The 17,667-nt window shown below is 38.8% G+C and overlaps 1 protein-coding gene across 1 annotated transcript in view; it reads right to left on the bottom strand.

The window, feature by feature from the left end:
• The window catches only part of LMF1 (lipase maturation factor 1), a 715,571-nt gene that overhangs the window by 68,359 nt on the left and 629,545 nt on the right, over positions 1 to 17,667 (bottom strand). The window contains exon 7 of the mRNA XM_027862638.1: positions 1,835 to 2,018. Coding sequence (XP_027718439.1) covers positions 1,835 to 2,018 — 184 coding nt within the window. The remainder of the gene's footprint in view (positions 1 to 1,834; positions 2,019 to 17,667) is intronic.

The following is a 17,667-nucleotide window of genomic DNA, read 5'->3' as shown; positions in this document are numbered from 1 at the left end:
CCCTACCTCACTGAATGCCCACTCATCAGGTGGAAGGAATTGTTTTTTTAAGTTTGGATTGACCAAATGGCCACTGAGTTCCCTCCCAGCTCTGAGATTCTTTGATTCTGTGAGCATCAAAAAAGCTCAAGTCACTGAAGACAGGGTCGGTGTTATTTTTTACTTAATGATAATAATGATAGCTAGCATGTAGCACCTATTGTGTTCTATCTAGACACTGTGCTAATGGCTTTACAAATATCTCATTTGAATCTCAGAACAACTCTGTGAGGTAGATACTATTACAATCCCCATACTACAGTTGAGGAAACTGAGGCAAAGAGAGACTAAGTGACTTTGTCCAGCGTCATTCAGTTAATAAGTGTCTGAGGCCAGATTTGAACTCAGATCTTCCTTACTCCAGGCCTGGCACTCTATTCACTGCTCCACCTAGATACCTACTTCTTCTGTGATATCTTAGAGTGTGTAGTGCACATACATTGCAAGTTCTGTACCAGAATTTGTTGTTGTTTGTCCTTCCATCTTGAAGAGGACCAATGACATCAGGAAGGTGATATCTTGACTTGCAAGTGAACTAGATTAAGTGAGGCAGGGCTGGGGAGAGTCACCAGCCTCACTCTCTCCTCCAGAGCTATGTGGGTCCAGTGGCCAGATACAGATAAGACAGCCTTGGATTCAGTGGAGACCTTGACCTTTTTAAGCTAAGGTCTTTCCCAGGTCTCGGTTTGTCTGAGGCAATGTTCATTCAGCGATTCTTAGGTAAGAAATGAGGCAAAAAACAGCTTCTGCTACCTACTTAAAAAAATCAGTCTGAGACGGGAAGTCCCTCAGGATTTCCGGCCAGAACAGAAACAAATGCTATTTACCCTCACTCTGAGCCAGCAAAACCCAAACAATGACCAAGTGAGTCTTGGACTGAGAACTACTGTTGGCCTATCAGTGAGAGCTAGAGTGATTTGGGTTTAAAGCTTGGTCAAATAGCTCCATTTGAATCTCAGTGGGCTTTATGAAAGCCTGGTTTTTTTCCCTGTGCTATATTTCAAGAAATCATGGACTATAGTGCTGACAGCATTAGAAGGGCCCTTTGATATCATCTAATTCAACTTCCTCCTTTTACCGGGAAGTACACTGAGGCCCAGAGAAGTTAACACAGCTAATTGGGCCATATCTTGTCCCTGTCTCCAAAGTCCTGGAGATTGTATTTGTATCCCTAATGCCTAGTACTATACCTGCAAATATACAAGCACACAGATACATATATAATGGCTCTTCTACAGTAATGCTTTCTAAATTGTGGCTAAGGCAAGTTCCTGGGAAGCCCCATCATCACCCAATTCCCTTCCCTGGCTAGGTCTCTCTTCCTTGGATGCCGCCACCTTTTCATCCTAGAAAGAATGCTTTATTACATCTCAGAGGCAGAAGGGACTTCAGAGCTCTTCTCATTCACACCTCTTTCACCTATGTATAGAAAGGGAAACTGAGTCTGAGAGGGACTTGACTTACTCAAGATCACACTGTGAATTAGTTGTAGAGTTAGGAACAGATTCCTCTCTCCTGAATCCCAGCCCAGGACTCTCACTGATGCATTAGGTCATGACGGTTTTTGGGCAAATGGGATTTGAGAAGAAAAAATTCAAGAAATGACAACATTCAACATTGCTAGAAACCATTCTAACATGAAGACTGCCTGACAGGACGCACAGACTGTGCCCTCCAGGTAGGCAAATGCAAATCATCCACAACCCTCTCCTTGTACTATACCTGGATATGCCCTTGGGAAATCCTGGTGGAGACCATTGTTTTGAAGACTTATTCTTCCTGGAAAATAACTTACCATATCTAACAGGGGGCTTATTCTCCTTTGCCTCTTCAAGCTGCATTTTGTGGACTTGATCTTTAACCCCTCCCCGCTGAGAGCCAAACAGGAACCCCAAGGCAGCATCATCGAAGCAGGCAATACTGGGAATGATGGTCAACCAGTTTAGGAAGCTCAGGTTTCCACTAATGATAAGAATCACCTAAAGTGGGGGAAAAGAAAAGAAAAGAAAAGGATGTATTGAAAGTAGCTTCCTCTGACAGAAGCAGCTTTCCTAGTTGATCGACCAGCTTTTTCACAGGAGAGAAAATAGAATAACAATGATTAGCTCCTATTTCTATGGCACTTTTTGGTTTAAACATGGCTGTGATTTGTAGAACACTACATCTCAAAGGAATCAACTTCAGATGACCCAAAGGGCAATGGAGAGATGCATGATGGCTGTAAAAAAGTGATAGCTTATTAACAGTGATGACCCATGGGTGAGAAGTGATGTGAAAGGAAGCATTAAAGCCATGAGGGTCAGGAAATGGAAGGGAGTCTGTCCTGTAGCAAGAACAGATGGATAGCCCAAGTTCTACAATGGTATCCACTGAAAGAATCAAAGGAAGATTTCCACTGTAGTGGATGGATTGTAGTGTTTTAGAAAGAAGGCTGGATTTAGAGCCAGAAGATGCTGAATTTGAATTCCAGCTCTGTTACTTTCTATACCTTTGACTTTGCAGTTTCCTCAGTTGCAAAATGAGGTATTTGAGCTAGATTACCTAAGGTCCCTTTCAGTTCTAGATCCTATGATATGAGCTTCAGAAAAAGTAGGTCTATCTCAAATAGTATTTTTCCTATTTGCAATTTTTATTGATATCTTTTATTTTTATATCACCTTCATTTCTGAATCTCTCCTTGCCCTCTTTCCTACCCAGTGAGCTAGCCCTTGTAACAAAGAATTTAAAATAAAAAAGACTGGCTAATATGACAAAAAAGGAAAATGATAAATATTGGAGGGGACTTGGGAAAACTGGGACACTAATGTACTGTTGGTAGAGTTGTGAACTGATCCAACCATTCTGGAGAGCAATTTGGAACTATGCCCAAAGGGCTATAAAATTACATACTCTTTGACCCGGCAATACGACTGCTAGGTCTATATCCCAAAGACATAAAAAAAGGGAAAAAATCTGTACAAAAACATTTATAGCAACTCTTTTTGTGGTGGCTAAGATCTGGAAATCAAGAGGCTGCTCATCAATTGGGCAATGGTTAAACAAGTTGTGGTATATGACTGTGATGGATTATTGTGCTATAAGAAATGACAAGCAGTATGATTTCAGAAAGAGCCGGAAAGACTTACGTGAACTGATGCAAAATGAAGTGAGCAGACCAGAACACTGTACACAGTAATAGCAATGTTGTGTGATGAAGGACTGTGAATGACTTAGCTGTTCTCAGCAATACAATGATCCAAGAGAATTCTAAAGGACTAATGATGAAGCATATTATCCACCTCCAAAGAAAGAACTGATATTGTCTAAATACAGACTGAAGCATCAGTTTCTTTCTTCGAGTCTTCTTGTATAAAATGACTAATATGGAAATGTTTTATGTGATTGTACGTGCATATTTTTATCTGATTGCTTACCAATCTCAGGGAACGGAGAGTGGCGGAAATGAGGGATGGATAGAATTTGGAACTCAAAATTTAAAAAAAACCCAAATGTTAAAAAATTGTTTTAACATGTAATTGGGTGAAAAATAAAAGACTACATATTAGAAATTTTTAAAAAAGAAGAGAAAAAGAAGTTCATCTAAATTATCTAGACATAAACCTAGTCTGACAGTAATGTCCCCTACCTGTAAATCCCCTGACCTTTGCAGAGAAGGAGGAAAGGATGGATTTTCTCAACTACTCTTCAGGATCAAATCTCTTAGTAATTATAACTGGTGCATTTCTTTTTACCATGCTCTATTTCTTTCACTTGACCCAAATGAACTACATCTGTGAGTCCTAAAAGAGTTGGCAAATGTGATAGCTGAGTTACTGTTAGTGATATTTGAAAGATCATGGTAAATAGAGGAGGCACCACAGGATTGGAGAAGGGCAAATGCTATTCCAGTTTTCAAAAAAAAGTACAAGGAACACAGTCTGCAAATTATAGGCCAGTGAGCTGAGTCTAGGAAGGACCATGAAAGAGATGGTTGTGAACATCTAGACAGGGAAGAGGTGATTACAAAGAGCCAACATGGCTTCATCAAAAACAGATCATGTTCAGGCTAACCTTGCTTGCTTTTTTGACAGGATTACCAAAAAAGCAAATGAGGGAAATGCCATGTAATAGTTGTTACTGATTCAGTATCAGTGTGGCAGAATGTCTCCAGTGGAGTACTCAGGGATCTGTGCTTGGCTCAAAACTACTGAATATTTTTAGTCAATGATTCTGATTAGGGGATAGATGGTATGTTCATCAAAAGTACAAATGACACAAAACTGAAGGGATAGCTAACTCTGTGAGGATCTAAAAAGATCTTGACAGGCTAGACCATTGCCAGTGGCCTTTCTCAATGCTCAAACTCTTTCATTCTGGGATAATATGACTGTGATCAAAGGTCATTTCTAAAATTAAGGTTCATTTTGACTTGAACTATATGCAGTCAATACTTATCTCCAGCTTGGACACTTGAACAGTGTCCAAAACAAAATTTAGACATTTCTTGCAAGTGCTGGCTAAAATGATCTAGCATAGATTTTAATGTCTTTACACAAGGTAACCAATAACAGTACTTCAGAACTTTATAGTTGAAGAAAAATCTATTTGATTTTAGTTGTGAAGCTATATGAGAGGCAGTTTGGCAAAGTGGATAGAGAGTTAAGCTTGGAATTAGGTTATATGGGTTCAAATCCTGTCTCTGAAATGTATTAATGGTAGGGCCCTTGGCAAGTCATCTAACCTCTATGTGACTCACACTATTCCTCTAAGACTTATCTTCTAAGTCATACACTAGTGCTATAAACATATCGGAAGTTTCCACACTGACATAATTGTAAGCTCAAATCAGGAGTTCTCCATACTGATGAAATTACAGCCCTTTGAATATTCATATAAAAATGTATCCTAAGTAACATTCCTAAACATGGGACATTGTGAATATTATAATCAAAGGGAGTTGAAACCAATAATTTTTTAAGCTGTCAAAAATCTTGTTCAAGGAATTAAAATACAATTGATTTTCCCATATCAGTGAAATTAACATAAAGAAAAAATCAAATGCTTTGCATGACCTTATTTCCTGACCACACTCTACAAATTAGATGGCACAGAGTAGTATGTTAAGTATGAAGCTGTTAGGAAAATTAAGACTCCATTGATGCTATAAAACTGATCTCAGTATTAAGAAAGCAAGATGCCAAATTTTCATTTGTTTATTGTCAGGTGTCAAAATTAGAAGGCTATTACAGAGAGAAGGAATTAGATTTGGTTTGTGTTGTTCTAGAGGTCAGAACTAAGACCAGTAGAGAGAAGCTACAGGGAGGCAGATTTTAGCTTAATTCCAAGGACCTTACCACTGGAGCTCTCCAGAAATGGAGTAGCCAACTTTGGGAGTTAATAGCAGTAAATAGACATCGCCTCAGTCAAACTGAGGTGTGTGAAAGACCTTAGTTTGAAAAGGCCAAGATTCCCCACTGCATCCTAGGTCATCTCCAGTTGTTCTTATCCATATCTGGCCATTGGACCCAGATGCCTCTGGAGGAAAAAGTGAGGCTGGTGACTTTGCACAGCCCTCCCTCACTTAAATCCAATTCACTCGCATGTCATGGCATCACCTCCCTGATGTCATTCATGGTCCTCTTCGAGAATGAAGGATAAACAGCAGCAGCTAACTTTGGAAGTTAATGAATTCTTGAAGACCAAAATCATTGGGGAAGCTACAGGGATGCAAGATGACCCCTACAATCCATCCAATTCTTCAATTCTATGATTATCTCACAATTAATTACTCTTTTCTAGATATTAAGATGCCTTTTTATATTATCAGGACATTCATGAAGAAAAGAATTCCAAATGAAAATCTACTGTTTCATTATTTGTCATTAGAGAGACATTGGTTTTTGGAAAAAGAGCCAGGAAGCCTAGAAGTCAAGTCTAACCTCTGACACATACTGATAGTGTGTGACCCTGGACACACTACTTAGTCTCTCAGTGTTTAAGGGTCTAAGACGGTTAGTTGCAGAGAAGAACATTTTGTTTAAAAAAATTTCTAGACTTCTATCTGTTGTACGATTTTATTTTTTTGTTAAACTTTACTATCTAAAGAGAAATATGAGGCTAGTAAATTTCATCGCTTTAAATAGAGACTTCCCTTTTGGGTTGCCATGAATTTACTCTAATCTTGGCCCATGGGAATTTCCTTGGCTACAAAAGACAGGATCAGCCAAAAATGGATTTCTTTTGGCTCTTTGACAGACATAGAAACAGTAAAAACTCATTAATTCAGACTCCATTAATTTGGAATATTTCAGACAGTGCAAACTGAAAATATGTTTTAGGGGAGATTGCTTAAAAAAAAGTATTTGCTTTCAAGCATTTAGAAGCACATATTCTTAATTTCTATGGTAATTACATATTATTCTTATCTATACATTAAATTTGATCCCACAAAGACTTCTTCTGGGTAATAATAGTTTCTTAAGCTGCTTTGAGTAAATAAACTTAAAAGCAATAAACTGGTTTTCCTTCAAATTGGTTTATAATTCAGACTTTTCACCATTTGTAGGTGGGCCTTATCCCTCTTCCTCAACTAGCTACAATCAGTGAGATTTGACATCTAATTACCAGATATTTATTGTTACTACAGGTAACTAATTCTGTATTAGTATTTAACTCTGATGTCTTAACATGGTATAAAGGAGGCGGTGTCACCGTGGGCTACTAAAAGCTACCTAATAAGTAGCATTTACTTAGTGCTTCAAGGTTTCCAAAATGCTTTACCAATATTATTTTATTTTGTTCTCACAACAACCCTGAGAGGTTGCTACCCTAACCTTATTATTATCCTCATTTTAAAGATGAAAAAACCTTATAAGGCAGAGTTAAGCGACTTGCCCAGAGTCACACAGCTAATAAGTGTCTAAGGCCAAAATTGTTAAAGACTTCCTCACTCTAGATCCAGTGCTCTAGTTATTGTATCACCAGCTATGCCAGGAGAACTATACAGTGAAAGCCCTAAGAGGACTGAAATGGTGGAAAATCCTCCAGAAGATCCTTAGACCCTTGTTACCAAAGGATGATTATGTGATAGAACTAATTTCTACTGGCCTTTCCCCACAGTATGGGTTAGGCCCACCCCTCCTCCTTCCCTCTGGCAAAAGGGGATAAAGTGGGCTTGGAACTTGATTGGCCTCTGTTTTCCTAATGCGGCTAGCTACCTGATCACCTAAAGCAGGGGGTCTTATGAGAGTCAAATGAGAAAATGGATACAAAGCATTCTGCAAACCTTAAAATGCTATTTAAATGTCTATTGTTATTATTGCTATTATCATCATCATCACCATCCTATAGTCACCAGGCCTCCAGGGTCATGAGGACTTTATTCCCTGAGGTGTACTCCTCCTAAGCTCCAGAATGTTTATAGAAGAACACAATGAGATACCGGTAAATGTTTAACTACTGGGCTGTCTAGGGGGAAAAAGCATGCACACACTCTTAAGTTTGTTGTTGTTCATTCGTTTTCAGTTGTGTCAGACTTTCTGTGACCCCACTTGGAGTTTTCTTGGCAAAGATACTGGAGTGGTTTCTCATTTCCTTCTCCAGCTCATTTTACAGATGAGAAAACTAAGGCAAACAGGGTTAAATGACTTGCCCAGGGTCACATAGCTATTAAGTGTCTGAGTTCAGATTTGAACTTAGGAAGAGGTGTCTTCTTGACTTTAGGCCCAGCATTCTATCCATTGTGTCACCTAGCTGACCACTCTTAAGTTTAATTTGTATTATTAATATGCTTTTAAATCTAAAAAAATAATAAAATAATATATCAAGTTCTGATTTGTAGTGATTGCCACTTTCTGAGGAGTAAATGCTTACACTGAAAATTTAACTGGAAGACTGGTTTACCATCAACAGAAATAGGGGAATTCAGTGGGAAATTTTCCATATATACACACACATACCCACACATATATATACACACACACACACACACACATATATATGTATATATGTATATGTATATATCTGGGAATATAGGTATATATAGAATTGGAAATCATGTTTAAGAGATGATAATTGAACCCATAGGGGCTGATGACATCACCAAATAAGACTATCTATCTATCTCCTTGGGGGATACTGATAGTGTCATGACAGGAATAAAAGTTCAGCTAAGGTGACTGAAAGAGTGGGTCACACAGGTAGAAGGAAAACCAAGAGAAAGCACTGTAAAACTCAGAGGAGAAAGAGTATCCTGGAAGAGGTCAGTAGGGTCAGATGTTTTAAAACTTACAAGCTTTTTGGCCTTGGGAGAGTCACCTGGTTTACTTGAGCCTCAGTTTCCTTATTATAAAATGAGATAGTTATATTTGCAACACTGTCCATTTCACACAGCAATTGTAAAGAAAAATACTTTGTAAACCTGAAAATGCTACATAAATGTGAATTATCATCTTGGAATTCAAAGTCTGCTATAATCACCAAGGAGGGCTCTGCCAGGAGCGGAGTCAAGGACCCAGTGAGGCAGCTTGGATCCTGTCCCTCACTGGTGACACATTGTGCAGACTGTGCAGGTATAAGGTGTTGATTCTCTAATGAACCCTTAAAATCTCACTGGCATGGAGGGGTGTGCCTTATCCTCGGCAGTATTATAAGTTGGAAGAATAGCATAGGTTTTTGGGGGAAGTCAGAGTTCATTGTGAGAGAAATCTTGAGATCTTTGATTGTATGGGGGTGGGCAAAACTTCCACATAGGGTATATGTTAAGTCAGAAAGACTACAGTAGGTCCCTTAAAAATGGAGTCCCTATATAAAAGGAAGAGACTCTCTTGATTTTCTCTGTATTCTACAGAAAACAAACTATATGCTTACGTCCTTGTTAGCCTGAGTGTTTGCAGAGGACTTGAAGGCACCCTTTCTGTGGAAGTGCCCTATGTTGCTGATGTCCTCAAGTGTCACTTGGGTAAAGCCAAAGTGAGTCAGATACTAAAGTTGTCAGGATTTCCCTGGGTGAGTACATATATCAGAGAACATTTGAGAGGCATTATCAAGTTTACCTGGGTCTGTCATGTCAGGGTCCAGGGTCTAGGGTCCAAATAACACGTGGGTTATATAAGGAGAGTTCTTTGCATATTATTAAAGCCCTATATAAATGTTAGTTGTTATTGATAATGACAGAGTGCTGGGCCTGAAGTCAGGAAGACCTGAATATAAATCTGGCCTCAGATAACTTACTAGCTATGTGACCTTGGGCAAGTCACTTAAGTTCTATTTGTTTCATTTTCCTTAATTGTAATTGAACCTACCTCCTAAGGATGTTGTGAGGATCAAATGAGATAATATTTGTAAAGCACTTAGCACAGAGTAGGTGCTATATAAATGCTAACTATTATTATTAATAATAACTAACGATAATAATGAAAATAATAATTTTTGTAGTATTGAAAGTATCTGTGCTTTTGTTGGCATGAATACTCCATGTCAAAAATTGCAATTCCTTTTGTTTTAGTAGATGACCTTTGCAAGTTCCTTGGCCAATGTGGTAAGGAACCTCTTTGAATCTAGCTAGGCTGGTCCTTGGGCAAGGAATATACATTCTATCATCAGGTCCATACTTGAAGCCTTGCTTGATTGATATTGTATCTCATTGGGGAGTCTTTTTAAAATCCTTAAATAAGGATGTGCTGCAGCCATATCCAACACCTAGGAATCAGTGTAGCTGGACAAGGAGATAGGACATTTATTAAGTGCTTACTGTCAGGAACTGTGTAAAGTGTTGAGGATACAAATACAAATAAGCAAGACAATTCTTGCCTTCAAGGAGCTAACATTGTAGTGATGAGAGACAAAACATAATTATATGAGTGCTGGAAAATGAGGCGGGGTAGTATTCAGAAAGAGGCCTGGTAAGGAGAGGGCCTTAGAAAAATAAGGTAAAAATTCACCAATTGGAGGAGGGGCATCAGGTAGTCAGTGGGGAGTTTAAGGTTCTGTTTGCATAGAGAAAGATCTTGTTTGACCTATTCTTCAAAGCTCTCTCCCACACCAGACATATGGCCTACAATTTAGCCCACTGAGAGAACTTACTTGTATTCCCATTTCCTAGGGTATCTCCTCTTACCAGATTAAGAGCTACTTAAGTCCAGTTGCATATGCCTCTTATAGTGGTGGGACTGTTGGTAAACTCAGCACAACTGCTGCATTGCTCAGGAGTTAGGTCCTTATGGACAAGGACCCACTGGGCTAACAGAAGAGGCACGTATCAAGGCTGGGATTGGAGGACTCAATTTCTAGCAGAGTTGTAATTGATATGTGAAGGGTACAGACACCCAAGGGACCCTGGCAAGCATCATTTTTGAATGCTGTATTTCCGTTAAATGATCAAAGCTTTCTTTTCTCTATCCATCTTCTTTGGGGGGGGGGTGCATTTTGCCTCACCCAAATCATAACAGGCAACTTTGAACGAAGGGTGATTTTATGGTTTTGCAACATCTGTTCAGTAGCAGCTAGGGCCCAGTAACAACAGGTAAACAACCGCTTTTCAGAAGGGGTATAGCAAGTGGTATTGGGGAGTTTACTGCTCCAGAAATCTAAGGGTCATTTATTCTGGCCACCCCTATATTCATGCTAAAGGCTCCACTCAAGCCTCATCTATACAGACAGACATGACCAAAAACATGGGACCCATTTTATCTTAATGGCCCAGGGGGAGAAATTGCTGGGTGGCCCACTTAAGGGCTGTATCTTCTGAGTCTCACTCAAAAGATGCAGACTTGCAGATGATTTGATTAATAAGGGTCATTAAAATACTCAGGGAAGGAACATGGATTCTCCAAAACTCCAAGAGTCTGATAAGCCTCTAGGCTTTCTTTTTAGGTTATGTGGAACCACGAGTCAGTATCTTTTGGGCTGTGTCTGTAATCATCTAGATTCTCCCCATCCACCATATTTCCCTAAACTTGACTGAGCAGACTCCCTGGATTTCCTTAGGATTTTCCCCCCTACTTCATCTCTGATCTACCCTATTGGAAGTTCTCTGGTATGATAGCCATAGAAATAGGGGAAAAGGCACCTGGCATTGTCTGGCCCAGTTAATATGATGTCATAAGTGTAGTAGCAGACATCAGTGCCCTCAGGAAGGGAAGCCTCTTTTAGTTCTTTGCCCAACAGAATATGGCAGTATAGAGAGTTCAGGTAGCCTTAGGGAAGGACAGTAAAGATATACAGGACTCCTCAGGTGCAAGTGACCTGACTACTTTCAGCCACAGGAGGAGGGAAAAAAAAAGTAAGGTGAGGTTAATACAACTCATCCTGGGCCTGGGACTAGCTGGTAAACCATAATGATGTAGTCAAGAATGGCTGCAGTAATGGGTATTCATTTAGCTCTCTGTAGTCCACTGTAAGCTACTGGGTGTCATCTGCCTTTCTTATGGGACAGGTAGAGTTTATGTAAGGAGAACTGGTAAAGCAAAGTACTCCATATTCCTAAATCTCCATCATCAGAGAGGAAACATCTTTCATGTCACCAGAGACCTGACACTGTTTGGTGTTAACTACACAGGATGGTTTGGGCAATTCCAAGTGTTTCCATTTGGTCCTATTCACAAAAACCCAAACAGAAGTTGCTGAGAAGTCCCATATCCCTTTGGTAGTTTTTCATCTAACACTTCGCACTTCCACTGGAAATTGGGGCAGCTAGATGGGCCTGTTGGTTTCATGGTATGATAGCCACAGGAATAGAGAAAAAAAGTATTGGGGAAGAGGCTAACCCAATTCTATCCAGACTACGCTAGGCCAGAGCTACCTGGTCTACTACATTCCCCTTTTTGTGGTTCTAAGCCAATATTGTTTGATATTAATTACATGGGATGGTTGAGACAATTCCAAAGATTTCCATTTGGTACTTCCCATTTTATTACATAATAACCATTTTTACTACTTAGTTACTAGTTAGGCTTAGTACAGTTAGTCGTCAACTTTCACAAAAGTAATGTTCTTAGAAAATGACACAAAAGTAAAAAATGCAAATGTTGATACATTGAACCTATAGGAAATAGGGGTTTAGGTTCCTGGAAACCATGAGTGAAACAATCTTGGGAACTTGTTCATATTTGTTGTATTGCACATAGCTGCAAATAATGTGAAAGTGAAAATGAGGTTACTAATAAAATCACAGGAATGCTTGAAGTTATGATTTAAATTTGTGAATGTTGAGGATTGACTATATTTATCCTCTTCTCTCCCTTCACTCCCCAGGAACAAAAGCAGAGACTTTTGGGGTAAGACACTAGTAAACAGGGTGGGGCATAGATGTCAGGAGAGTAGGGTTCTTAGAGAGAGTTCCTTGGGTTATATTCTACATAATTTGACTGGTTGATGTGAGGAGTTGTTGATTAAACCTGTAGTTCTGCTACTGTACTAAGGGGCATAAAGAAGTAGGAAGTAGGCTGTTGTACAGGTGGTTTGCTGTAGGCAAAGATGAGCCTAAGCGGTTAGAAACTGTGCTTCAGTTAGCCAGAAAAGGGAACGGTGAGGGAAGAGACTAAAGAGGTTGAGAGGTATGAGGCCATATTGACATTCCCAGTGTTTGACTGGGGATCTTCCCCTTGTGTTCTTATTATGGTGAGTGCATGGATATTAATAAGCATTTACGCCAGTCTAGGTTGTACCTCACATTCTTAGGAGAGGTGGTATAGTATAATTGAAAGAACATTGGGTTTGGAGTCAGGAGAGATCTGTGTTCCCAGCTCTGTCCCTTATTAACTGTGACCATGGGACACTCATTTAACCTCTCTGTGGCTCAGTTTCCTCATCTTTAAAATGAGGAAACTTGTACTTCTTATCTTACAGGATGGCTGTGAGGAAACTGTTTTGTAAAATCTTAAAGCACTTTGTAAATGTTATTTATAACCATTATTATTATTACTCCTGAGTTCACACATATACAGACTGTGCCCTTGTTAGGAGGAATAAGCAATGATAAAGATAAAAATTAGATCCATTTTAGCACTACCTGTCTGAATCATACCGACAGAACTTACTCCTAGTTCCTAATCTTAAATAAGAGTTCTGGTGACAGTTCCAGGTATTCCTAACAATAGGCAGGGGAAGGAATCTACTGCCACATTCGGCTAACCTGTTCCCTGGAAGAAAGGAACAAAAAGAAGTAATTGTGGTGGGAGACAGCAAGTCTGGATTTTATTGCTATTACTCTGCATGGCAGGCAATGGTGCTGGCAAATAGCACAGTAAAAATCTGAAATGAATTAAACTATTTAATGGGAGAAATGGACTCTTTGGGGTTGGCAGAGACCGGTAACATTATTTGTGGGTTTGTATGGCAAAAATACATCTTGGAACTGTAACAAATAAATACAATCCCCTCCCACTTAATATTGTGGGTTCGGTCCATGAAAGCAGAGTAGGTGAAACATTACCTGGGACAGTTAGCTTACTAGGAAATATAAAAGTTACAAGTGGGACAGTCAACAGACTGATGTTCATAGGAGTTAATGCCATTGGGGCTCAAGCACTAGACTGGACTGTCACCAACCATAGGATGTGAATCTTGATTGGTCAACTGAACAATTTCATAGCATAATTTCCAAATGTTATGGTAGAGTTTGGTGATAATGTATTAATGGCTGAAAAAAAAAACCTGAATGACATATTTCAGGAAATCATAAAGGAAAATTGCCCAGAAATACAGGAAGCCAGCAACAAAATACAGATCAAAAGAATCCACAGAGCAGCAACAGAAACCTTTCAAACTCCAAGGTAAGTAAATCAGAATAATAGAGGATTGATTACTTCTTGTTCATAAGAAATCAAAGAAAGATAGATTAGCAGCCCCAAATAATTGTGTGTTTTGCTTGTGACTTTCCAATCCTATGTTCCCTCTTTAAACTCTATTTTCTTTCTCCCTATTCCTGTGGGTTTCCTTGTGGAATTTATTGTATTTGTACATAGATATTCTCTCTCCCTTTCTCTTTCTCTCTCCCCCCTTCTCTCTACAAACACACACACACACACACACACCAAATACCACATACATGTATGTATGTTGTGCCACCCCCTTGTGCCTGACTCAGATTATAGTGAGGCTCATGAGATGCCCACTTCCCTTCCACTGCTTCTTCTATGTTTATATATTTTATTATTGCACTACCCTAATCATAGGAAATAGCAAGTTCTTCCCTTTTCTTCTTCATAGAATTCTTTTTTCCTTCTTTTTAATTTTGTCTTTTAAAATTAACAAAACTGAACAAAACCACCCTCAGACTCATGTTTGTCTTCTTAAGCTTCCCTTATGTCTTATTAGATATTAGAATTCTGAATGGACACTTGTTTCTTTTCTCTTTTTTGGAATGCAAGTACTCTATCATCATTTAGCTCCTTTCCATTGTTCTCATGTATTCATTATTCTAGGTTTCTCTTGTTTGTATTTACATTTCAAAAATTCTATCCAGTTTGGATCTTTTTTTTTTAATTAAAAAATGCTTAAATGTACCTTATTTTGTTAAAGGTCCATTTTTTTAAACCCAAGTTTGCAGGATAAGTTATACTTTGTGCCTTTTGAAATACTGCATTCCAGCATTTCCTTTTCTGTACAGTTGTTGCAGCATAGTCTTGTTTACCCCCTGACTGTGGCTCATTGGTACTTGAATTCTTGGTGTATTATTGGCTGCTTGGTGTATTATTTTTTTACTTAAAAGCTTTGGATTTTGGCTATAACATTCTTTGCTGTATTCAATTTGCACTCCAGTTCTGCCAAATCTGTGAAGTTTTATTTCTTGAAATATGGTATCCAGGTTTTTCGTTTGGTCATGATTTTCATGGAGTCTTATGATTCTTAAATTATATTTCTTCAGTCTGTTTTCCTGACCAGTTCTTTTTTTGTGGTAGGTATCTTAAATTTTCTTCTAAATTTTGCAGTCTTTTATCTTTGTTGTAATATTTCATGTTGTTTAATGGAATATCTGAATTCTATTCACTCAGTTTAATTTCTTTTTAATGTAGTCGTTTTCATCCTTTTATTCTATTAGTAAATTTTATTCTCAGGAGCTATTTTGTATTTTATCTCTTTTTTTTTCATTTCTTCCATCTACTCTTGGGGCAAGATACATATATATATATCTATATATATATATATCTATACACACACACACACATATATGTATGTATATATTCTCTCCCGGCCCCCCCCCCAGAACTTCTACTTGTACTTATTATGGAGTTACTTTGTTTCTGGGTTTAACTCTGTTAATCTATCATATTTCTTTATTATATTTAGAATTTTTTGTTTATTCATGTCTTCAGCCTCAGTGCCTGGATAAGGACTGCACTCTTAGTTGTGGTTAAGCAGGTCCTGCCTAGTCCTGTCACCTCTGTAGTGTGAATGCTACTTTTGGATGGGAAGGCTGGGTGGAACCAGTTCCTATCCACTGCCTTCATGTCCTGATGGCCCAATATAGATATCTGTCTTAGGCTCATCTCTGTCTTTCTCCTTGTGGTCATTAACCAGGAAGTCTATCCCCTATTGGTGCCCTGATAAGCTCTGTCTACATATTGAAGGTCAGGATGGTGTAGGGGCCTCTTGGAGAGCCCTCCAGCATGGGTTACTTGGGTGTTGACATCCACTGAGAGCTGACCCTCTCCTGCTGTGGCTCCAACAGAAGTACTGGCTTAAGACCTTTTAGAGGGCCTCAAGGGGAACATGCACTGCTCAATCCTGCCTCCTTACACATCTGACCTATCAGGGGCTTGCTCTATCCCCTATTGTGACTCCAACTGCCCAGAGCCAGTATCCTGTTCAATTCTGGCTTTGTTTACTGGCAACTGGGCTGGCATGTGCTTGCTCAGAGTACCCATAGGCTTCTGGTCACCTTCTCGACCAGTTCAATCATGGATAGAAAACATTTCCCTTTTTTTTAAGTCACTATTTCCTTTGGTACACTTTTAAAGTTTTGTCAGAGTTGCCATACTGGCTAGAAACTTTTATATCACCATCTTGACTGCTTAATGGGATCTTGGGGGTTATTGTCTTTCCTTACCCTCAATCTCCCCTGTGCTTGCTAATGCCTCAAATTCTTCTAACAGAGAACAAAGTCTTACTCCAGAATGAAAGATGCTTTCCATATTTTAATGGTTCCATGATAATATCAGTTTAAGCATACTTTCCATAAGCACAGATGTAAAAATAAAAATATATGTAACAGTAAATATAACAAAAAATTATCAAGTGCCTGATAATATACTAAAGCATAATAACTTCTCATCCTATGGGATTTTTGTTCATGTCCTCTGGTAATCTTCCATAATGATCTATCTAATACACTGGAAGCCCATCTAGTTCGTTTTTCAATATTTTGTGGCTACCAGCACAACACTTGGCGTATATAACAAATACATAACTTTCTATTGTTATTTGATGAACCCATTTTTTTCTACTCATGTATGTCCCCAGTCATGACTTACAAAATATGCAAGTCATCTGTGGTACTTTCTGCAGTCTATATCCACCCTAATCTTATGCACTTCAGAATACTTTCAGTAGTACCTGAGATCAAAACATCCCATAACTCAGAGCCATATAGCATCACAGAGAGACTGTTGTATATTTGGTAGCAGGGAACAGGTTGGAATCATTGAAAGAAACAGTTTTTCCAATGTGATCAATTTCTGGTCCATTCATACTATTGATAGGAGACTGAAAGTGAGCTCAAAGAAAAATGAAAGATAAAAGAATGAAAAAAATAAATAACACTTTATTGTGAAGGAATCAGTTAATTAGGCAATGAATAAACAGATTGTAGAGATTGGTTTTGGGTCCTAACCTCCTTTCTCTCCCTCTCTCTCCACCTATTTTGATAGGAAAGAAGGGGTTCAAGTCCTGGGTCCCTGAATTAGGGATAATGATTAATACCTGGAGGAAGAGGAAAGGAACAACAAAGGGAATTAGGAAAACCCTGTGGGCTTGACACACTTGCCTAGAGATGGCCTTCATCTGAACAGGCAGCCAAATGGAAACTGAGAAACTGACATATTTCTATCATGCAGCTGTGAATCTCAACATTTTTGCTCTGAATGATTAATGAAGGATTTTTTTTCTTTTCTTTTTAACCTGTTGAATTCATAAAACAGCTTCTTTTCATTAACTGGGGTATCACAGTATTGCCCAAGGAGCCTCAGCACTATAGGGCAGATGACAAAAGGAAAGAACTTCTCTCTGCTCACACCCAGCCAGTCTACTGTTAATAAACTGGAAAGATAACTTTTTTGGAGTTTTTGTATAGGATTCTAGAATTTTTCATAATTTCATGACCTTAGTCATGATTTTGTTGGACCATATTTTTTTATGGACCTTAGTGATCATTGAGTCCAACTTTATAAATGAAACTGAAGTCTAGAGATTGCCTAATTGTGTCACCTTGCCTAAGATGACACAATCATAGCAAAGCCTAGCTTTGAACCCAGGTCTGTTGACGCCCTGCCACAGTGCATTCTGTTGACTCTGCTATGCCTACCCTGCTTCAGGCTAGAGAGGCAATTTCTCAAAATGTATTGACTCTTTGGATTAGTCAGGAAAGACTCACTGCCAATATCCAAAACGATTAACTTGAGTACTGGTACAGTATTCTCTCTTGGGTGGGTG

Source organism: Vombatus ursinus, unplaced genomic scaffold, assembly GCF_900497805.2.
Source record: "Vombatus ursinus unplaced genomic scaffold, bare-nosed wombat genome assembly UNPS02014770.1, whole genome shotgun sequence".
Classification (NCBI taxonomy): domain Eukaryota; kingdom Metazoa; phylum Chordata; class Mammalia; order Diprotodontia; family Vombatidae; genus Vombatus; species Vombatus ursinus.
Note: the sequence above shows the minus strand (reverse complement) of the source record. Positions and strands in the feature narration are given on the sequence as shown.